The following is a 23,471-nucleotide window of genomic DNA, read 5'->3' as shown; positions in this document are numbered from 1 at the left end:
GAGGGTTTGGGGGGGTCAGGCACGTTTCCCCGGAACATAGGACCCATGCTAGTGTTACACACTCTACAACAAGTTACAGGTGACAAACAACAAGACATTCTCCCTTTTCACATCACAGCCTCTGCTGTAGTATTGAGAGCAGAAGGGTGATGAGGTCACAGAAAGCGGATTCCTGCTCCAAACTGGACACCGTCACATATCCTACGAGAGGAGAGAAGAGAGAGTATACTGTCATCTTGGGACATGTCCTTATATCACACAGAGCTGTATGTAGCATTTTGAAAACAAGATCAAAATCGATGCTGCAGAACCAGAGATATCCTCTTATTGTATTCCATACATTCTCCTTCCTTGTCAAAACCTGGCACATATATCACCCACAATGCAACTTGACTATGAACAGAGCTGGGTGTGTAATGCTAGTAGCAGCTAATATAGTCTCTAGCCTCAATCAGAGAGGAGAAGTGAGTTACAGAAGACTCGTAAGATGTTCAGTTATTGTCAGATAACTTCTACACAGGCTGAACTTGAGCTGACAACAAGTTTTTTACACTGCTGCGTTATTTTGCAGCAAAAAGCCTAAACTTTGGATTGTATGGGGACAAAATCTGGGCGACAACTGGTTCAACCTAATCTGCTTCATCTAAAATAGCATTGCTCAGTGGGGGTCTTAACCCTCTAGGTGGTGTTCAGACAAATTCGGGGATGCTGGAAGCAATATTTTTGAAAGGGAGATGTTGAGGTGTTCTTGGGGGGTTTCGTGTGTTTGCTTTTTAATGCCAGTTTAATTATACATTACCATTTTCACAATTGTATCATTAGACTTGCTTTTAGCACCATCATCTGAAGCCTTCATTCGACGAGGCTTTCCCTGCTGAAGACAAGACTTTTTTTTCTGAATTGCTTGCTTTTCAATGTTTGCACTGGAACAGTGTGCTCCGGTGCTTCAGGCACACTCCCTCATAAGTTCATTTAACGTGTCAAGGCAGAAAGCTATCCTATTTTTAAACACAGCTGTACTTTATAGACAGACAGAGAGGGGCACTCAGCTGAGGGACAGGCAAGCTTGGATGAAAAAATGCACTCTCATCCGAGAGTTTTTTTTTTTGTTTTTTTTTTGTATAGCAAGAAGCCTTATCTATAGGTCAGTGGTCTGTACAGTTGTCTCCCCTTACTCTTTGTTATATGTAGTTTCAGTTATTCACCTCCAATGAAGAATACTGCACAGCCACTTCTCTAAACTTTGTCTCGTCCAGATAAACACAGCTGTAAGACCTAATATATATTTAGATTGCTTCTCCCCAATTTCTCTTCAAGAATTGACCGCAGTGATTTCTTCATCTAAATCATCAACGTGTCTCTTAGACCCCATCCCAACTAGGCTACTTAAGGAGGTCTTACCTTTAGTTAACACTCATATATTAGATATGATCAATATATTCTTATTAACAGGCTATGTACCACAGTCTTTTAGGGTAGCTGTAATTAAACCTCTACTAAAAAAGCCCACCCTGGATCCAGAGGTGTTAGCCAACTATAGACCAATATCTAATCTTCCCTTTATGTCAAAGATCCTTGAGAAAGTAGTCGCAGACCAGCTGCGTGATTTTCTCCATGATAATAATTTATTTGAGGAATTTCAGTCAGGATTTAGAGTGCATCATAGCACTGAGACAGCACTAGTTAAAATTACAAATGACCTTCTGATTGCTTCAGACAAAGGACTCGTCTCTGTACTTGTTTTATTAGATCTTAGTGCAGCGTTTGACACAACTGACCATCAAATTCTGCTACAGAGACTGGAACACTTAATTGGCCTAAAAGGTTCTGCACTAAGCTGGTTTAAATCTTATTTATCTGATCGTTTTCAGTTTGTTGACGTTCATAATGAATCATCCTTACATACTAAAGTTTGTTTTGGAGTTCCGCAAGGTTCTGTGCTCGGACCAATCCTATTTATTCTATATATGCTTCCTTTAGGCAACTTCATTAGAAATCACTCTATAAATTTCCACTGTTATGCAGATGATACACAGTTGTATTTATCGATGAAGCCAGAAGAAAGTAATCAATTAACTAAACTCCATAACTGCCTTAAAGACATAAAAACCTGGATGAGCACCAATTTCCTGATGTTAAATTCAGACAAAACTGAAATTACTGTTCTTGGCCCCAAACAACTCAGAGACTCTTTATCTGATGACATAGTTTCTCTAGATGGCATTGCTCTGGCCTCTACCACTACCGTAAGAAACCTCGGAGTAATATTTGATCAAGATTTGTCTTTTAATTCTCATTTAAAACAAACCTCACGGACTGCATTTTTTCATCTGCGTAATATTGCGAAAATTAGGCCTATCCTGACCCAAAAAGATGCAGAAAAATTGGTCCATGCTTTTGTTACCTCAAGGCTGGATTACTGTAACTCTCTATTATCAGGTAGCTCTAGTAAGTCCTTAAAAACTCTCCAGCTAATTCAGAATGCAGCAGCACGTGTACTAACAGGAACTAAGAAACGAGATCATATTTCTCCTGTTTTAGCTTCTCTGCACTGGCTCCCTGTAAAATCCAGAATTGAATTTAAAATCCTACCGTTAACTTATAAAGCTCTAAATGGTCAAGCTCCGTCATATCTTAGAGAGCTCATAGTGCCATATTATCCCACCAGAACACTGCGCTCTGAGAATGCAGGGTTACTCGTGGTCCCTAAAGTCTCCAAAAGTAGATCAGGAGCCAGAGCCTTCAGCTATCAGGCTCCTCTCCTGTGGAATCATCTTCCTGTTGCGGTCCGGGAGATAGACACCATCTCCACATTTAAGACTAGACTTAAGACTTTCCTCTTTGATAAAGCTTATAGTTAGGGCTGGCTCAGGCTTGCCCTGTACCAGCCCCTAGTTAGGCTGACTTAGGCCTAGTCTGCCGGAGGACCCCCTATAATACACCGGGCACCTTCTCTCCTTCTCTCTCTCGTATCCTATTACTGCATCTTGCTAACTCGGCCATTCTGGATGTCACTAACTCAGCTTCTTCTCCGGAGCCTTTGTGCTCCACTGTCTCTCAGGTTAACTCATATCGCAGCGGTGCCTGGATAGTGTGACGTGTGTGGTTGTGCTGCTGCCGTGGTCCTGCCAGATGCCTCCTGCTGCTGCTGCTGCCATCATTAGTCATACTTCTACTGTTATTATACACATATGATTATTATCACACATGTATACTGCCAGATACTAATATATACTTTCAACGTAAGCTACTGTCATTACCGTCTCTCCTGCATATCTCTCTCTCTCTCTCTCTCTCTCTCTCTCTCTCTCTCTCTCTCTCTCTGTCTCACTGTGTCATATGGATTACTGTTAATTTATTATGCTGATCTGTTCTCTACTACATCTATTGCACGTCTGTCCGTCCTGGAAGAGGGATCCCTCCTCAGTTGCTCTTCCTGAGGTTTCTACCGTTTTTTTTCCCCCTGTTAAAGGGTTTTTTTGGGGGAATTTTTCCTTATCCGCTGTGAGGGTCCAAAGGACAGAGGGACGTTGTATACTGTAAAGCCCTGTGAGGCAAATTGTGATTTGTGATATTGGGCTTTATAAATAAAATTGATTGAAATTGATTGATTGAACTTCTCCGAGAACACAGATGGGTTGGATGTATTTTGAATATGCAGAAGGTTTTGAACATGAGCAGAAATCTTAGGGAGAAAACAAACATATGAGCTATTAAAGTCCAGGGGTTTATAAATGTATCAAAATGAAATAATGTGTCATGGGTGCGAATAGGTATCACAATCACATTTAAAGAGGTTACCTCCCCAAACAAAAGACACACAGGAAGAGGGAGTAGAAGAGGAAATCTTGCCTATGTGTGCTGACTCAACAGAGATAACAATACAGAATGTCTGAGAGTCTTACTGCATTATATTCTAGTAGATTTTGAATAGTCACCTGCTGCCTGAATTTTATGTTTTCCCTTACAGAAATAAAGACATTTCCACTATTGATTGGTTTTTAAAAATTTACCAGAATGTAGGAAATAAATGTCCTACTAGATGCTTCTTGTTTGGCACCAGTGCCAAATTACTGCTTTCTGACTGGCCTAAGTTGAATGAAATCTGTTATTTGACATTCATTACATGCTTATTTCATGATATAGCACAGAATAATGATTGTCATCAATATTCAGAGGAGACACTTAGCCTACATTTTGACTATACTGCCACCTCCTGGTTTAACACTATACCACAGCACATAAAAAAATAACTTCAGACTGCCCAAAATAAGTTAATCAGGGTTGTGTTTAAGTAACCTCCCCATATCCATCTTGATTTAGCACATTTTCTGCAACTTAATTGGCCTCTTGTGAACAAGAGTCTTACCAATCCATTTGGGACTTAAGCCTCCTACTGTAAAATTTTAGCAATCTTTAAGTATAGTACAGCTACACTGTGCGACATGGATCTAATAAACATGGGTACAACATCAAGTTTGATGTATGCAGACTGTACGATGACAGTGCCTACTAAATTGCAGGCTATGACGTACGATCATTGATGTCAATCTGCAAGAACAAAACATCATCAGCGTGCGTCATCCATGTACGCAACTGTAGTGGCAAGAGAAACATAAAAAGAAATATTTATCAAGCCCTGGCTATAGTTGCATTTATGTGTGTCGAAAAAGTCTGGAGAAGAGGAGGAGGAGGAGAATGTGGTCATGGTTGGGGAGGAGGCCAACTTGGCATGCCAATTTTGCAACGAGAGCTCTAAGTGTATTTATTAGCATCTACTAGCATTTAGCATTGTCACACTAATCAGTGCATCATTTCATGCTGCATTTCTATTGGTAAGTTAGTAGACATAGGTCACAACAGCAGTCACACAGTAAGATGGTCATCCAAAATTTCTGACACTCAGAATTTTATCCCAGGCTGTCTTTGGTCGCAGCAACATGACAACTGCCGTCCTTGAACCTCTCTCACTGAGCAACGTAGGACCACTGAGCCACGACAAAAGATATTGCCACAATTCTTTCACGTTGGTCATCTTTCGTCTGGGACGGCCCAAAATCACACAATGAATACTGGGCTTTATAAATAAAATTGTTTAGAATGAGGTCTCCGAGTATCTGTCCAGCAACTTAAATTGCTTCAGAGACAATCACAACTTTTTAACAAGACGCAACTCAACTAATTTTATTCTTACTAGATTCAAAAGTTCAATGGGCAAAAACAACTTTTTATTAAGGGCTGCAGCTTCATGGAATAAACTGCCAGTATCTCTGGAACTGACTGAAGCAGAGAGAAATTTAAAGCAAACTTTGAAGAAATGGTTAGTAAATACTTCCTCTTAACAGGAACCTTGCAAAAACTAACACAGCGTCATCTTGTAATATGTCTTTTATTTCTGTATGTTATTATACTGATATTGTATTTGCGCCCATCAGTCTTGCCAGATGGAGCATCTTGCCTCCCCCAAGAGGTTCACAATGGAGATAATTTTATTAGGTGGATGCTTCAAATAAGTCCTCTGGGTTTGTTGCCTCTCCCTGCACTGTATGTGTAATTTTTTCTTACATTTTTGTGTTTTAATTGTGCAAAAAGATAAACTATTAACTATTACCCTGTGGCTTTCTTGTGTGATTTACTCCTTGACAATTGTAACTGGTGAAGCAATTTTATGTGGATTTTGTCATTGTCAAATAAATCTATCTTATTTAACTGATGGGGGACGATAATGGTCCTGGATTATGGATGTGGGGGCGCTGGCCCAAAAAGGTCGAGAACCACAGATCTAAAAGTCCTAGTATTTCATTTGTGAATGTCCATAAAAAACATGAATGGACCTTAGTCCTGTTATATCCAGGGTCCAGTTGTTCAAAAAAAAATGTAATCTGGATCAGACTGATCTTCTTTTAAATGAAAGTTTCTTTATATTCAAATCAGTTAAGTCACTATTTTTCACCCCAATGGCCCACTGATGAAAACCCTTGTATTTGCAGTTTTAGGTACTGGGTGTCTGATATAAATAAATACACCAGCCTGGTTTCAAGTCAGCCAACATACACGCTGCAATTGCTGCTTTTGGGCATAGATAGCGAAACAGAGATCTTCTTTCTTTTGATCTGCTTTTGACACTTTCTGTGCGTTCCAGTCCCCATGCTACCTAACTATATAGTAGATCAGAAAAAGATTTAGTATGTCCCAATACAGAGTACGTCAAATGCAGTATGCAAAAAATAATATGTTAGAATCTGCAATCTGTGCAGTTATAACTTATAGCTAAACTACATGCATTGCAAAGTAAAAACAGCAGAGCTTTCCAGGCTGAACCCAGTGCCCAGGTGGCATTTGTTTTATCTCCATGGTAACGGATACAAAGGCAAGAGGGTCAAAGTTCAGGGCATAACATTATGAGACAGTAGTATGTCCCGATTGTGTGCATACTGCATGCAACGATATGCATTTTTTAAGGGCAGCTGCATTACATACTAAAAAAAATTATGTCCAAAATATAATGGATATATAAATTACCAATTTCAAAGGTGTATTACATTTTGTTCCTGAAATCCGCCTTGAAGCCACCCTTCTGCTGGGATCAGGATAATCCTGATTTCTTGGATCAAAGGTATGGTTTAATCCAGATCAAAGCCAAGATCGGATAACATGAACTAATTCGATTTCAGAATCCTTTTTTTTTCTCTGAGCAAACCATTTTCAAGATTTGATCCAATCCGAAAGCCTAAATCTGATCAGATTACTTGTGAACAACTGGACCCAGGTGTGACAGTGAGTAGCAGTGCACCTGTCTCCACTCTGTACTCCCATGGGCACACAGTAGTTGAGCTCCAGTCTGGCAATGTTCCCGAGCCGCAGAACAATTCCCGCTCCGTACGACCAGCGAATACACTCAGCTAGCTTCTGAAGGTGTGCCCGGGGACCGTCACCTGCACACACAACACTCAAAATGTTACAACCCACCTGGGGATACAGCCTCCTCTCCAAGTGTCATATACATTTTTTCAAGACTTAAAAAAAAATGCACTAAAACAATTTAAGTGTGTCTAAGCTAAATGAAAATATGTACTTTTTATTCTATAAAGTATCTTTTTGTATACTGCATGTATTAGTCTAAAGCGGTCTTCTACATTACAGTCAGTACATTTACTGTACATGCACAGTTAAGTGGAGCTATGGTTATAGCTCGACTAGGCCTTTTAATTGGACTACCGTCCTTGTCCCAGTATATAAGCACGGGAAGGGAATCGATTTATTGGCCCAAGTATGATCAACTCCGCTACAATAGGGAGTGATATGACCCCTTTCAGCTTGTTAGTACTGGACCTTTTTCCTGTTGACCTGTTATGTTACAGACCAAACAATAGACAAACAAGTAAGCTACAGTAAGCTAGTAGGGGTGGGGGTTTAAAAAAAAAAAAAAAGAATCGCTGCAGCATAGTATCACGATATTTTTATGTGGCGATATCGTAGTGTAGACTTTTTATTATATAAATTATGGATATGACAAATCCAAATTAAACCTTAGGTAGCCTACTAGAATAACATAATCAATTGCTTTTTCAGTCACTAGATACATTTAGCTGCAAAAAAAAAAAATACTTTAGTGAGATGAACAGACTGAAAACTTTATCTTATTAGATAAAAAATATGTTGACAAAGTTTTTCCTTTAGGGACATAATTTACATTTGATAAAGTAATAAATCGCAATATATTTGATCACAGTACTCAGCATATCGCGACATATTTAAAATCACAATAATATTGTATCGTGACTTAAGTATCGTGGATCCTCTGGTGATTACCACCCCTATTAGCTTTACAGTTCTTTACTGGGAAGGGGTCCATCCAGAAATGCATGGCTCTGGATGTAGATTTCGCCATGTTGTTACCAGCTTCTTCTTCGATAATGCATTTAATGCTATTCGACTTATGGGACAGAGCCCAGAGCGGAAAATGTGGAGCATGCGCAAAGCACCTAGGCCAGTTTGGGTCAGATTGAATGCAAACATGCAGGACGATTTCAACTCCCAATCACATTTCAGTCGAACTAACATGCGTACATGTAGTTTAAAAGTCCGGTTTTAATCAGACTAACACAATAAATCCATTTTCTTAAACGTATGAGTCTTTTGATCATTTCAGCAGGTACTGAATGCATCTAGTAGGATTTTCAGCCCACTCACCATAGTTGAGGTTGCAGAGGTTGCCTGCATTGAGGAAGAAGTGGGTTCTAAAAAGGTCTCCAAAGCCGCCCTTGCCTGGTCTAAAGGGTAGTGGAGTGTAGAGGTGTACACCACCTGCCCAGTACGCCTCTCCACCCAGATAGTCACCTGGAACACAGAGAGTATCAAACCAAGGTAAGCTGCTGAACTTTACAAACACACTCAGCTGCAGCTCCATATGTACTGCTTTTAAGTTGTTTACTTCTTCTGTGCATTTCTGAAGTCTTGATAAAATGTTTTCTTTCTCCAAGTGAGGAGCTGCTTGTCTTGTTTTATAGTCTGGGAAAGTAAACCAGTTTGTCCCCTTCTCCCCATCATTTTTGACACATAATGGTTTAACCACAGCCTCAATTTAAGGAACAGCTGATTATTGTTCCAAAATCCTTCTTAAGCAATTTCTTGAGTTCAAGTTTTCTATGACTGACAGTCTAAAGGGTGTCTACCTTCACTCTGTGGCCCAATGCTGTACATCCCAAATCCTCGTACACTGGTGGGACCTCCAAGGTAGAACCTGAACACAACATAAGTGTCATTGAATCATCCAATCAGAGTGCAGCACTGTCGCAAACATTAGCGTCATTAATATCACAAAGTTAAAACAAAAATACTAAGGAAAAAAACTGGAAATATTTGGGGCACAAATACTAACAAATTAAAAGAATGCGTCCATTTACATGTAGAGCTTCTTAATGATCAGCTTTGTTATCATTAAGAAGCTGGTAATTAAATACATCTAGATTTAAATGGATATTTAGCATTTTGAGAGCAATCTCTTCACCAAAAAAGTGGTGAAGAGTTGGGATTTTGAGGATTTTACAGCAGCTAGAGTGTGTCTGATGTGTCAGAGCCAGTGGCTGCTCTTGGATAAATCAGATGTACCTGTCAGCGATGCAGGATGGCTGTCCTCCGATGGGATAAAGCATCCCGCCCCACAGAGAAGCAGACAAGACCTGAGGGGACACAAATTGTTTCCTTTATCTAATCTAAGTATAAAACAAGCAATCTCTGTAGACATCTTCTTCACACTTGGCAGGTGTATTGCTGGGGACCCAAGGATGTACTCTGTCAAATTTGAAGCAGCCTCAACTTAAGGCTTTTTTTTTTTGTTTGTTTTTTGTTACCATACCAACTTTTTACATTAATATCATTACAGCCAAGATACACCCGCTAATTAAATCCATGATATTCTACTCTATAGCCACAGTGGTTCTGTCAAAGCAAGTGACTAAATAAATCCATCCATCCATCCATTTTCATCCGCTTATCCGGGGCTGGGTCGAGGGGGCAGCAGACCGAGCAAAGCACCCCAGACATCCCTCTTCCCGGCAATGCTTTCCAGCTCATCCTGGGGGACCCCAAGGCGTTCCCAGGCCAGACAGGATATGTAATTCCTCCAGCTTGTTCTGGGTCTGCCCCGGGGCCTCCTACCAGTGGGACGTGCCCGGGAGACCTCCAGCGGGAGGCGCCCAGGAGGCATCCTAGTCAGATGCCCGAACCACGTCAACTGATCCCTTTCAACGCGAAGGAGCAGCAGCTCTAATCCGAGCTCCGTCCGGATGTCCGAGCTCCTCACCCTACCTCTAAGGCTGAGCCCAGCCACCCCACGGAGGAAACTCATTTCCACTGCTTGCATCCGTGATCTCATTCTTTCGGTCACTACCAAGAGCTCATGACCATAGGTGAGGGTTGGGACGTAGATTGACCAGTAAATCGAAAGCTTTGCTTTCCAGCTCAGCTCCCTCCCGCCAACCCGCCGATCCATTTCACGCTCCATTCTACCCTCACTCGTGAACAAGACCCCGAGATACTTGAACTCCCTCACATGAGGCAGTAACTCTCCCCCAACCCGGAGAGGGCAATCCACCGGTTTCTGACAGAGAACCATGGCCTCAGACTTGGAGGTGCTGACTCTCATCCCAACTACTTCACACTCGGCTGAAAAAACGCTTGTGAAAAAAATGTTTGTGAAAATATTTGAGGAGAAATAGGCACTGTGATAACAGAATCTTTATTCATATTTGATCAGCTCTGCCTAGTTTGACAGTTTCACTGCAGATCATGAGCCGTGATTAACATGACTGACATGATTGACAGCTGCGTTCCAGAGTCCTCTGCTCTGATTGGTTTCATTCAGGCTCTGTGGATTCTTACAAATGCCACCAGGAGCACTATGAGGATGAGGAGGAACGTGATATTTTTCAAATATTATTTGTCGCATGTACTACTTTCAGTTTCAGCAAATATGACAAAAAGTTATTTTTTATAAAAGTTACCAACTACAGCTTTATCATGAAGGGTGAAAGAGAGGAATGATCACTACAATGTACTTACACTTACTTACTGTCTGTGCATGGTGGGGCTTTCAATTCAAATGTAATACTGTATAGTTTAATGACCAATGACCAATGCACCATAATTTCATGGTTATATTTTGTGAGTAAAATCTGAATCTGTAGTGTAACCAGTAACATGTCTCAGTCAAGTAAATGTAGTATAATGTACAATGTTTCAGTATAATGTTTTCCTCTGATGTACAAATACACAGGTAGCAGTATACTGTTGACTTGTATAATTTTTAAGTGCTTAAAGGGCCTTTTTATGTTATTTCAATGTACAATGAGTTAGAATCGCAAAATAGTTAAATTTTTTTTCATGTCGAAACATCACAATAAACCAATAGCTGTTTTGGGCCTTGGTGTTTTGCTTAGTGTTGATTGTGAAGTTTTGAGAAAGCTGCAAATAGCAATACCACAGGCTGAGCAGTCAGCCCATTCTGAACAGGCATGTACTCAAACAGGCACTGAAACAGGAAAGTTTCTCTAATTTGGTGCTGCTTTGTCGCCCACTGGTGGTTCTTTTAGGCAACTACAAAACACCAAAACAAAACACCAAGAGACGTGCTGCATCTTTGAGAGGCCAGTCATGTTGAAAAGGTCTACAGTGATTTATTTCTGGCTTACAGAGTCCCAGAAGAGCCGTCTGTTGAGCTGCAGCTCAAAATCCTCCTTCAAGAAGCTGGCGTCTCCTCCTGTGTACCCGGCCAGTTCCTGCAGGGCATACAGACATAATGTCTTTATTGGTAGAGAAACAACACAACAAATACATTTTCTGCTATTTACCACAATTCCCCAAATGTCCCACTAGCTCAGTATTAATGTCTCAAAACTTCACGTGAACTGTGCTGAGTTTCAAGACACCAGCAATGAGCTGGGAAGAAGTTGAGATTTCAGATCCACTGTTTCTTTGTCATGTAATCCTAAAGAAACCCACATAAAACCAAGACATTTTTTGGATGCCATTCAGCCTCTAAAAGTATTTTATCACATCACCGTTGTACATTCAGCATTTGAATGCTTCTGTGTGTGTGTGTGTGTGTGTGTGGCTGGCTGGCTGGCTGGCTGGCTTGCATATATGAGACAAGACACAAGAGCTACTCAATACACGTTTTGATGTTTAACTTTGGTTCATCAGGAGCACAGATATTGACACATTGTACTCTTTGTGTGAAACTGTATTGCTTCAGATATCTAAAAACTAATCTATTGTATGGTGCATGTGGAGTAGAGGATGAAGTTGTTGGAGTGTAAGACTACAAATGATGGCTAAAATGTTGGTGAAATTCTTATGTAAACAAACATGCAAATTAAAACATCAAGCAATACAAAATGCAGCAAAAGGATGTAGGTCAAGCCCACATACAGTACTTTAAGTCGATAACGTAATTATGGTGACAGGCCTAGTTCCAGACTTAAACGGTGCACATCTTCTGAGCTGAAGAATGACAAGCAAACACTTCCTGAGCCAGATGGGGCAAAGAGCATAAAGCGAGTTACTTGAAAGAACCTGTCTTCTCATCAGTAGCTGAAAACAAATCTCATGTATTAAATCAGTTAGTGACTAAATGACCAGTGAATTCACATTGTAAGATATTATTTGCACATTATTTGATATGTGAGGCAGATCCATGGACATATGTGTGCACACTTACCTGGTTGATCCGGAGTAAGGCACCTCTGCTGGGAAAGATGGCAGAATTCCTCGAATCGATTGACACAGTGTGCTGCAAACAAACAAACAGAACAGAACAGGAGTTCTGTTGAACTGCTGTGGTGGACAAAATGCTTTCATAACCCTCATATACGTGTCCAGACAATTATATACACCAAAGGCCAAAATGGAAAACAAATATGTTTTCCGAAGAGAATAAATTGTATAAAACAAAAAATTCTAAAATGTTGGGTGTACTAGGAAGTGGAGAAAGCTCCAGGCTGTACCGAGAGGGCAGATTTCAGTGAGTGTCCACTTTCCTCTCGCACAGCAAAGGACGCACTGCGTGCAAGACAGCCCAGCTCCCTCCATACACCCTCCCACTTTAGCGTGTGGTTGGTCATCCAGATAGGAAACTGCAAGACGACAAGAAGATGGAGAACTTAAGCTGAGGTGGTTTTAGTTTAAACAAACACACCAGTTACACTTTTTCTTGCAAATAATATGTCCCTCCTGCATGGTACAACAGTTGTGTATGTCAAGTGTGTTGCAGTTTGGAGTTACACACTGTTGTGAACAAATACAAAGCATGCATGTCCACAAAGTCACAAAGATTCAGCAACTCTTCCTCTCTCTCCTTCTAAATCCTCTTTTTTTTCATTACAGAAAACAACGCAGCCTCTTACATTGAGTTCTGCAGACGCTCCTCTGTCCGTCTCTTTTAAGGAGCTCCATGGGAACTGACCGGTGACTTTGTACAAGTTGAGTGTGAGGCTGAAACAAAGGACACCAAGTGTGAAAAAACGCTACTCCAAAACCGTACGCTGGTGGTGAATTAAAGCTAGAACTGGCAATCCAAGATTTGAGAATCAGCTGTCTTGAAAGCACTGCATTCACTTCATGTCGTCAGGATCCCTCCACTTACTTAGACGCACAATCAAAGGACTATTTAGAACATCCAATGACATACTTGCGTTTAGCACTGCACAGGTGTAAGATTTTTACAGTACACTAAACATCTAAATGAATATCACGGTTTCATGGTATATTGTATTACACAATTATGATTATCATCTGATGATGATGATTATTATTATTATCAGTTATAATGACCCTTGAATGGTAACTTGGGTATTTTTCAACCTGGAGTATATTTTTCCATGTTTTGTTGTCTACCCATGTTGTTTACATCCATGTCTGTGGAAACGTTGATGCTTCACACACATCTTCCCCCTGGCAGCACAGAGGATCTATACAATCTGCACAGTCTCAAGGTGGACACCCAAGATTAGTGTCACCAATTCAGTATCTGACCAAATGTCTCCCCTTCTGTTCCTGAGATATGACGTTGAATAATGGCACGAAAAGTATTTTATGCAGAGCATTATGATGTCACAGTGAAGCTGACCTTTGACTTTTTGGATATAAAATGCCATTACTTCTTTATTTTATCGTAGTAGACTTCTGTGTGAAATTTTGGCATAAATAGCCTATGAATGCTTGGGTTATGGCCAAAAACAAATTTTGCAAGGTCACTCTAACCTTGGACTTTGACCACAAAATTCTAATCGGTTTACTCTTCAGTCCTAGTGTTTTTGTCGAAATTCTCCTAAGGTGTTCTAGAGATATCATGTTTATGACCAACCAAGGGACAACGGATGTAAATTAGCAGTTCTGCTAACTCCGGCATATTTACAGATGTATTTACTGATGTTCATCAATATGCATTGTCCCTTCCAAATAAACACTTAAATAAATAAATAAATGAGAATGAGACAGATGCAAGGTCACAATGGCCTTGACCTTTGACCATTAAAATGTAATCAGTTCCTTGCTGAGTCCAAGTGAACGTTTGAGCCAAATTTGAAGTAATGCCCTCAAGGTATTCTTGAGATATCACATTCACAATAATGAGACAGACAAGGTCACAGTGACCTTGACCTTTGATCAACAAAAACTAATCAGTTCATCATTGAGTCCAAGTGGACATTTGTGCCAAATTTTAAGAAATTCCCTTCAGGCATTCTTGAGATATTGTGTTCACAAGGATGGGATGGACAAAAGGATGTATGTGCACACAGACGGACAACCCAAAATAATAATGCCTCTGGCCACGGCTATCATCACTGCAGAGGCATAAAAATACAATAAGGGTATTTTTTTTGGCTTAACAAACACACTATTCTTACTGAAACTTCAAAACATTTTTCAGAAGAAATGTTTGTGAAAAAGACTGACAAGTAATCAAGGAGGAAATGGGATGTGCACACACAAGTAAGATTCTCTGTCCAGTTGCTTTTTTCTCAATACCATAGATAAGCAAATGTACATGATAACCACCCATTTTTATACCATGGTATACGGTGAAAGAATACCACTGCAACCCTACTTGCGTTCAAAGTGTCCAGGCTGGGGCTTGAAGAAGGATAGGCCATATGATGTCTCCTTGGTCCCATAGGAGAACTGGAAGGTGAGTTTCTCGGCTCGACCCAACATGTTGGGCAACTTCAGACCCAGCACCTGCAAGACCCAACAAATACTTTTAGCTGATAGCAAGTTAGCACTGTGACCATTTAGGCTTATAGATTTTTGTGTGACTGTTAAAGCACCATGTGTCCAGATTCCTCCAATGTAGTTTACTTGAAACTCACTGTGATGATGAGGATGATGATGATGAGGGCTTTTTCACAGTTGATATTTGACTTGTGACAGCAGGAAAAGCACAGGTGCAACCAATAACATACTAATGAGGCTTCCACTTCATTCAAGTGTCCCAGTAAGCAGTGTCAGTGAGCCAGCATGCACAAAACCACATCCATCCACATTGAAATGAAATGTAACTGTTATTAATGCTATTGAACACACCTGAGCTATTCTGCTATGACATGTCTAAATGTCTGCAGTATTGTCTATTAACATTTAAACAAAATATCCTGTTATGGCTATGAAATAAATAAAACTGAGTTAGCAATTGTTTTTAACACCCATTAATCCAAGGGCGTAGGTTTCATTCCAACACTGACCAGAATGCACAAAATTAGATATGAAATGGGGGGTTCAGGGTCGTCCACCAGATAATTTTAAGCATCACTTAATTTTCCTGCATTCTGGTTAATTTTTATGCACCAATAAATAATGTATTTAATATTGTCAAAAATAACTGCAACATTTATGGGGTTTTTTTCGGCGTGGACCCCATATTCTATGCCTATGGATTAATCTATTCACTTAAGTGACTAATTGTTTAAGATCAAATCTGTCTTGGGCATAACATGCCAACAATTTGGTCCTGCCACCTATAACATAACACGATTCTGATAAGTTGATCAAATACAGTCAGTTTGACACCTGGCAGCCAATCAGAGAGTGTTTTCCATTGTTTTCTGATGTATAAAGGATATTACTACATTGACTCGGGAAGACTTTGAATAATCATTGTCAGGAAACACAGTTTGTTGCTGCATCTACAAATCCAAGTTAAAACTCTACTATGCAAAGTGAAAGCCATATATCAACAACATCCAGAAGCACCATGGACTGAGCTCATCTGAGATGGACTGACACAAAGTGGAAAAGTGTGCTGTGATCTGACCAGTCCATCATGGACCTCATGTCCTCCCAGCTAAAGAGGAAAAGGACCATCCAGATTGTTACCAGCACAAAGTTCAAAGCCAGCATCTGTGATGGTATGGAGGTGTGTGAGTGCCCATGGCATCATGTGTAACTCTCAGATGAAGGCACCATTAATGCTGAAAGGTACATACAAGCAACATATGCTGCCATCCATACGACATCTTTTTCAGGGACATCCCTGCTTATTTCTGCAAGACTAACGCTGCTGTGTTCCTGCAAGAAGTTAGCGGAGCGAGATGCTCGGCCAGGCAGGCAACACTAAGTTGTGATTAATTGCGTAACGACATAGTTTACATATGGTATGTGCTCTGTCTGTTGACCTGTATTTTCTCAGAAATCAAAATATTTCCAGACTGCTGATTCATTCCCAAGTAAATAACGCTTCATCATCTTTCTCTTGGCTGCTTGCCATCCGCCTGCTGCCATTTGACGGTGACAAAATTTCAAAATAAAGCCATACCCTAAAGATGATGAAATGAATCGATGTTTTCACTTTGCATCTATGACATTGGATCATTGACCACTGAATTGATATACCGATCCAGATCGATGGATCGTTACACTCCTAGCAGGTACTAGACTGACCTGCCTGCAGTCCAGACCTATCTTCCACTGAACATGTGTGGCACATTATGAAGTGCAAAACGTGACAACAGAAATCCCAGGCTGTTGAGCAACTGAAGTTGTAAGTCAAACAAGAATGGGAAAGAATCTCACTTTAAACTTCAACAGTTAGTGTCCTCAGTTCCCAAACACTTACTGAGTGTTGTTAATGGAAAGGTGATGTTACACAGTGGTAAACACACAACTTTTTGGAACATGTTGCAGGCATCAAATTCAAAATGAGTGTATATTTACAAAAAACAATAAAGTTTATCAGGTTGAACATTAAATATCTTGTCTTTGTACCATACTCAGTCTAATATAGGTCGGAAAGGATTTACAAACCATTGTACTGTGTTTATATTTAAGTTTAACACAGTGCCCAGCGTTTTTGGAATTGGGGTTGCATGTGTGCAAGAGAAACCCTGAGGGGCCATACGCATGCCACATCTTTAACGCTTATTCAAAGTCAACTTTCAAGAGCGCAGAAGCGGGCTGCGTCTGAGGCCTTAGCAACCTTAACAAGCACAGTGTCATAGCCTACTGACCTAAAATCTTGAGTGCAGAGCTGATCTTCTTCTAGGTGCTGTTTTTTAAGTGTGCAGGCCTAAAATATTGTCAGTAGTACAGATGTAAAACTCTGGATAGTCCTAAAAAATTATTAACTTCAACTCCACATTTATCACAGATTGGTATTAACGCGGTTGGTTGGTCCTTGTCACCTGACATACGGTGCGCGCTACTGTGGTCTGAAAGTTGAACTCTGTTTATCCCAGGGTGCAGTTGTCCCGGCCTGAAAAATAGGTGCTCCATAATGTGTGCACGTCGTGACAGCATCATTCTGGCATTTGGCCACGCCCACAGCGCATCTACATTGAAAACAATTAATTTGAGGGCACAAACAACATGGCATGTGTACATCCTCTAATTCACTATGCAATGCAGTCCTGCTCCAACTCCAGCCCATAATAAAAAAGAAAATAAGACTGACATGAGTTGTACATCGGTGCTGTTTCTCTCACCATGCTCCCTTCATTGTTGCCAACCATGGTGTTGTAGCTTCCTGTCAGCCTTTTTATCTCCGTCACCTCAAACGTTACATCCAGACCGTTGGGCAGAGCATCCGAACCTGAGGAGGTACAATGAATCAGAATCCGCATCATCACAGGGCCATTATCCCATAGAAAAACACTAAGTGCTCATATCATCTCAAAACAAGACTTTTCACAAAATATACTATATGTACTGATCTGGTGAATTTAAATGTCACTATTTCTACTTTAAAATCTCGTGCTAGCCTAGGCAGGTAATCTACAAAATTGTCTAACACAGGGTTTCCAACAGATTCATTTATTTGAGGCAGCCTGCCACGATTAAAACATCTGCTGCCACATTTCGATTTTCTATTATTGCCACTGTTCACAATGAAGGAATATTAGAAAGTGTTCTTTTTCACATTTGGGTTTGAATGAGTTACCTTCAGATGTATCGATTAGAACCTCCACCTCTTTAAAGATTCCCAGGCGGAGCAACTTCTGTCTGGCGATATGAGATTTTTTCATCACCTACAACCATGACAGAAACAGAGCTCTGCGCTTTGGAACCCTCATCTTCTGGACCCGACATAATGTAAAACTTTTCAGAGCCTGACAGAGTGCTCTCATGCCTTAATGTGCAGTACAATCATAAATACATACATCGATGAGGTTTTTGGCGTGAAAAACATCGGAGATCTCATAACCGAGCAGGTCCTCTTTAGTTCTTCCAAGACCCTGGATATTGACATGTTGGACAACCACCTGCAATCAAAGATATTTACTTGGATTACTTTCCTATCATCATCATATAGGGATACTAACACATTTAAAATGGATTTAACCTGTAACCTGTGAAAAATCATCTTAAATGGACAGTTTCCTATGTATCAGTCTAGATAGTTTTGGTGTGAGTTGCAGAGTGTTAGAGATATCAACGTCCTACCTCCAGAGCTGGAGCAAAAACCAGAAGCCTACAAAACTGCTACAAAATGGATCATTTTATTATTAATTTTGATTTATCAGCAGACTTAGTTTTAATATATGGTTGGAAGACGATGAGGCTGCTGCTGCTTCTGCCTTGGTACATAATGAACACACACATGCTCTATATATGTTCATGTATATGGGCTAAAATCTACAGAAAAACTTGTCACAATCCTGAAAATATATAGCCTGATATGTAATATTTAGAAGCACACTGGAAGTCAACTCCCTGGAGTGCAGCAAGCCAGAGTGTGACCTCAGTTGTTTTATAAAATGGCTGAACGCCATCTAATATAAATTGAGGCAGAATATTTCATTAAATTCTTTTAATTATTTCATTCATAAAAACGTTGTGGATTTTGGAAATAATGACTTATCTTTTTTCAATTAATTGTGAATTTTGGACTTTACAATGCTTGAGTTACTGGAAATGTCTGGCATCCTCTGGCGTCCCCCATCAGCTGTGCCGGTGACAAGGTGCTATACTAGCTTAAAAATACTGGTGAAGTCTGCAGATGTTAACTAAATCTGAATTAGGGTTACAGCAACATAGCCTACCAGATTTAAAGGGAAATTTCGGTTTATTTCAACCCGTCTCCTATCGTCCTAAATTTGTTTCAAGTGACTAGTGACATACAGATAATATTTAGCATGTTAGCCGTTAGCCTAGATACAGCCGTAGCGTCAGACCTGTTCAAACATAAGTGAACGGGCATAGCTTCAAGTGCAAAGTTAGTCCACTAAACAAGCTTTTTTTCCACAAAGACTACCTCATATCGTTAGGATAAATGTCAGAGAACATATAGAAAACAACATGTAAACGTGTTGTCTTACCTTACCGGTGTGCTGCCATGTTTGTTTACAATTTAGCTCTGCTTTCCAAAGCGTGGCCAAAATATTGTGAGAACAAGCAGCGATCTCATAGCGTGCCTGAACAAGCAGCAAGAGCTGGAAGGCAGAACCGGACGGTCGCCTGAACGGAGGAGGAGGAGGAGAGAGAGAGGCGCAACAGGTAACATTAGAGGACGACGGAGGAGGAATGGCTGCCACAAGGCTGCGTAGCTCTGGAGATTGGTGGTGTACCTGTGAATGCTGTGCCCCAGTGCCCACAGAAGAGGAATGCCTCTGTTGCAAGGAATGGGAGCGGTTGCAGCCTTATTTTCAAGGTCTGGATGTGACCGAGGACGAGACACCTCCACCTGGAGTAACGTTAGTATCCAGCTGGGCTTTATCTAGAGCTGGCGACATATATTTCGGCTGCGCTTTGGAAAGCAGAGCTAGGGGGATAAACAAACATGGCAGCACACCGGTAAGGAAGAACAACACGTTTACATGTTGTTTTCTATATGTTCTCTGACATTTATCCTAACAATATGAGGTGGTCTTTGTGGAAAAAAAGCTTGTTTAGTGGACTAACTTTGCACTTGAAGGTATGCCCGTTCACTTACGTTTGAACAGGTCTGACGCTACGGCTGTATCTAGGCTAACGGCTAACATGCTAACTATTATCTGTATGTCACTAGTCACTTGAAACAAATTTAGGACGATAGGAGATGGGTTGAAATAAACCGAAATTTCCCTATAAGGTATACCGTGATATGGAAATTTACTTTTATCATACCATGTCCATTTGCTTACCTATGATATTGAAGAAAAAAAAATGCAAGTGGAAGGAGAATCTCAATTATATTTGAGTTATTTTCAAAGGGGAGACTTTTTACATATACTTCAATTAAAATAAATGGTTTCAAGTTTCAGTTACAGTAATAAAACATTTGCTCAACCAACAATAACCCTTCTGTTTTCAGTCCTTTAAGGGTAATTCTGACTGATAATAATATAAATTCTTTAATTCTGTGGTACCGTGAAACAGCTTTGTTTTCTGAGATGGTTATGGTACTACGAAAATCTCATAGCACTGCATCCCTAATCTGAATATGATTTTTTTTCCCCCAGCAGATATCTTACTCATAATAAGACTGAACTAGCTAAGCAGTTTTGCATTTATATCTGGGGTATTTATTTTGTTTGGGAATCTCTAGAAAGTATTAAGCTCAAGTTGGCTGGCCAACTCAACAGGAAAATGTGTCCAATACTGGTTGTACTAGGTTTCATTACGGAGTCTAGTTATGTGACTATTGTTTTCAAGTTATTGGTCATTGCTTAAGTAAATACTATTGTATCTATATTTTATTTTGGATACTATAACTACTGCTATCGCTCACATCTTTGTTTTCGAGGATCTCCTGCTTCGACTCCTGCTCTGGTTCTGGAGGCTCCATCAAGTCATCAGGGTGGACACCCAAGTCCCGGCCATGCATCGGGAGAGGATCCAGACTCTGTAAAATTTATAAACACAACAGCGCTTTAAGTGACATCACCTGTGCGAGCTAAAACAAAGAAAGTTCATTTTCAAATGCAGTGCCAGATCAGCTGTGTGTGTGTGTGTGTGTGTGTGTGTGTGTGTGTGTGTGTGTGAAAAACAAAAATATTAAGACTGGCACTGTCTAAGTTTATATTTTGTTTCGTTTATGTGTTGAATGAGAATATGAAGTGAGGTAAGGTAAAACTTAAGCTTATGCTCACACAGTTCAATACAACGACATCACACAAATATATGTGGCACTTTTAAAGAGCAGCTGTCATTGAAGAGAAAGGGCAGGAAAGTCAGTGGGTGGGGCTTAAAAAGAGCACTGATGTCTCACGACAAATAAAGGTCACTGCATATGACAGGGTGAGTCAGTTCACACAGGTTTGGACAGCAGGGTCAACTTTTTATCACAATTAGTGAATTTAAGATGAATAAGAATTTTGATATGGGGACCTTGTTGGGCATTTGTTTGTTGTGCGGTGGTGATCGACCCCCGCCTTATAAAAAAGTAAAAACATTTTCTGAACTTATGACTCTATTCCGGGCTCATATAATGGCTTCTTGTGATGTTCTTCTGTGTAAATATCATCTGTAAGCACAAATAACCTGCTAAATATCATCACAATGAGCTATTGTTTCAGAAAATGTGATATAAAGATCCCGCCCAGTCTATACTAGCAGCAGTACGGACATTTAAGTTAGCTTAATGCAAAGCTGCATTGTGTCACCGTCCACAGTTGTCCAGTGTGAGCTCATGTTCACTTGACTTTCCTGTCTCTGTGTCCAGCTGTGTGGGACAGTACATCGAGTACAACACTGTGGAGTCTGCAGCCTTCACTGGGCTGGGAGGTCATGGTCGGAAACATACAAAAGGCCAGCTATCAGGAAGAAACACAGTTTACCTTAGCATGGACAGTCCCCATTATAACTATCCGCTCCTAGAAGCCTCTTCAATCGGGGTTAGCTGCACGCTATACGGGAGAAATGTAATAAATGACAGCGGCTACTTTCTCCAGTACCAATCCCCCTTCAAGGGAGACGCCATGACAGTTGCTGAGATCTCGCGTTGTGTTCAAGTTCCCCTCGTTATAGGCTCGTTCGAGATGAACTGCGCCTGGAAAGTGGACGAGATCAGGCGGGTTACAGATTTCCGGCAGATTACAGCCCAGCAGCCTTCAGTCTTTTTTTTCTTTTTCTTACTTCATTTATCACAAGGAGAAGAGAACAAGTCGGGAAATACAAGTTAAAGGATAAAAGAAATTAATATCAATGGTCGACATGGTGCTACAGCATAAGCGCAAACAAAAAAGGCAACAGGAATAAATAGAAACAATCAGGTGAACAAAAAAGCACAAGGCAAGACTACGTTTGTTAGTTCTGTTTTGCTTTGTTTTGTTTGGCTTTACTATGCATTTTTTCCATATATTTCAGTGACTTTAAGTAGTTGGCAAAGCTTTTTTTTATAAGCACAGTGAAAGAGGGAGTACATCCTCTCCACTTACAAGTATGAACGTGGTATTTACCCAAATAATGACAAGTATGTAACAGTACCTGAAATATTTGCATCCAGGTTAACCATGAAATGAGCCATATCAATGTGACTAAATGATGGAATGTTATCCATTTTTAAGACAGCCAGTTGTGAATATAAGACCAAACCCAAGTTACACATGAACATTTGAAAAATACATGGTCAATGGTTTCAACCTCTGAGAAACAAAAGGTGCAGAAGGTTCAAATCTAAATATTTTATGAAGGAAATTATTGACAGAGTATATCCTGACACAATTTTAAAATGAGTCTCAACATCAGCAGGACATGATAAGTAAAATGAAAAGGACTTTTTCCTTAAAGGGACCTTAATATTATCCTGTACAGAGCATGAGTTGAAGTCCTCCAATGTTTTTTTGTTTAAAAACCATGCTAATCATTCTGTTATCATATTTTTTATCCATCAAGTTAACGTCACCGACTTTTAAAGAGGGTAAACCAGGTGAAATCAGAGAAAATTGTACGCTGCTTTGTACCATACAAAATAAAGGAATGTGAATTGCTCTGCAGATTTGGTCATACCCTTTTCCTGAAACAGTAACATTTAACTTTCTGGAAAAATCTTCAAAGGATAACAAGTGTTTCTATCTGGAGTAAATAAGTCATACACAAAAATTAAACCCTTGTTATACCAGTCAGCTTTAAAAATGGATTTTCTCTTAATGGCAATGACCCTGTTGTTCCATAATAAAGAATTGTGTGGTGAAAAGTTGTGGGAAAATATAATTTTACCAAAATGCTAGCAGCCTTCAGTCTGTACAGGAAGTCACAGAAACACTCACATCCATTTAGATCTGATGCCGATTTATTAAAATGTTAACAGACCCATAAATCAGTTTACTCTCAGCCTACAACTGTTTTAATTATGACAGAGTAGCCTATTGAAATGATTTATCTGTAATTTATGTTCATGGGTCAACCTCCATTTTGCATGAATTCTCATGTAAATCAGCACTATATCAGTTTGCTGCTGCAGGGCAGAGCTGTCCCCTCAGCTACATAAATAAATTGTGTTTGACCATTAGGTTAATGTTTTCAAGGGAAAGAGATACAAGATTGCAGCCTTCATTACA

At 40.1% G+C, this 23,471-nt stretch overlaps 1 protein-coding gene across 1 annotated transcript; it reads right to left on the bottom strand.

Moving 5' to 3' along the window:
- Window positions 1-16: 16 nt before the first annotated feature.
- samm50l (sorting and assembly machinery component 50 homolog, like) lies at window positions 17-21,912 on the bottom strand. Its single transcript, XM_033614951.2, has 15 exons — window positions 21,750-21,912; window positions 20,702-20,815; window positions 18,153-18,254; window positions 17,933-18,020; window positions 17,478-17,584; window positions 14,609-14,739; window positions 12,906-12,993; window positions 12,507-12,635; window positions 12,221-12,292; window positions 11,193-11,279; window positions 9,112-9,182; window positions 8,676-8,743; window positions 8,194-8,340; window positions 6,794-6,935; window positions 17-201 (listed from the first exon to the last, which is right to left on the bottom strand). The coding sequence occupies exons 1-15, from the start codon at window positions 21,768-21,770 to the stop codon at window positions 156-158; spliced, it is 1,413 nt and encodes a 470-aa protein (XP_033470842.1). The 5' UTR covers window positions 21,771-21,912; the 3' UTR covers window positions 17-155.
- Between the last annotated feature and the right edge of the window lie 1,559 nt (window positions 21,913-23,471).

The sequence above is a fragment of the Epinephelus lanceolatus genome, chromosome 23, assembly GCF_041903045.1.
Source record: "Epinephelus lanceolatus isolate andai-2023 chromosome 23, ASM4190304v1, whole genome shotgun sequence".
Taxonomy (NCBI): domain Eukaryota; kingdom Metazoa; phylum Chordata; class Actinopteri; order Perciformes; family Serranidae; genus Epinephelus; species Epinephelus lanceolatus.
This window is presented reverse-complemented; position numbering and strand designations above follow the sequence as displayed.

What these genes read in the sequence shown, in the direction of transcription:
- samm50l (XM_033614951.2), bottom strand. Translation starts at nt 21,770, where the DNA reads ATGGGGACTGTCCATGCTAAG. An exon ending in ACGCCAAAAACCTCATCGAT is followed by an intron (nt 18,021 to 18,152) that starts GTATGTATTTAT and finishes TCATGGTTGTAG; the next exon opens with GTGATGAAAAAATCTCATAT. An exon ending in GGAGTACAGAGTGGAGACAG is followed by an intron (nt 202 to 6,793) that starts GTGCACTGCTAC and finishes CTCCTCTCGTAG; the next exon opens with GATATGTGACGGTGTCCAGT.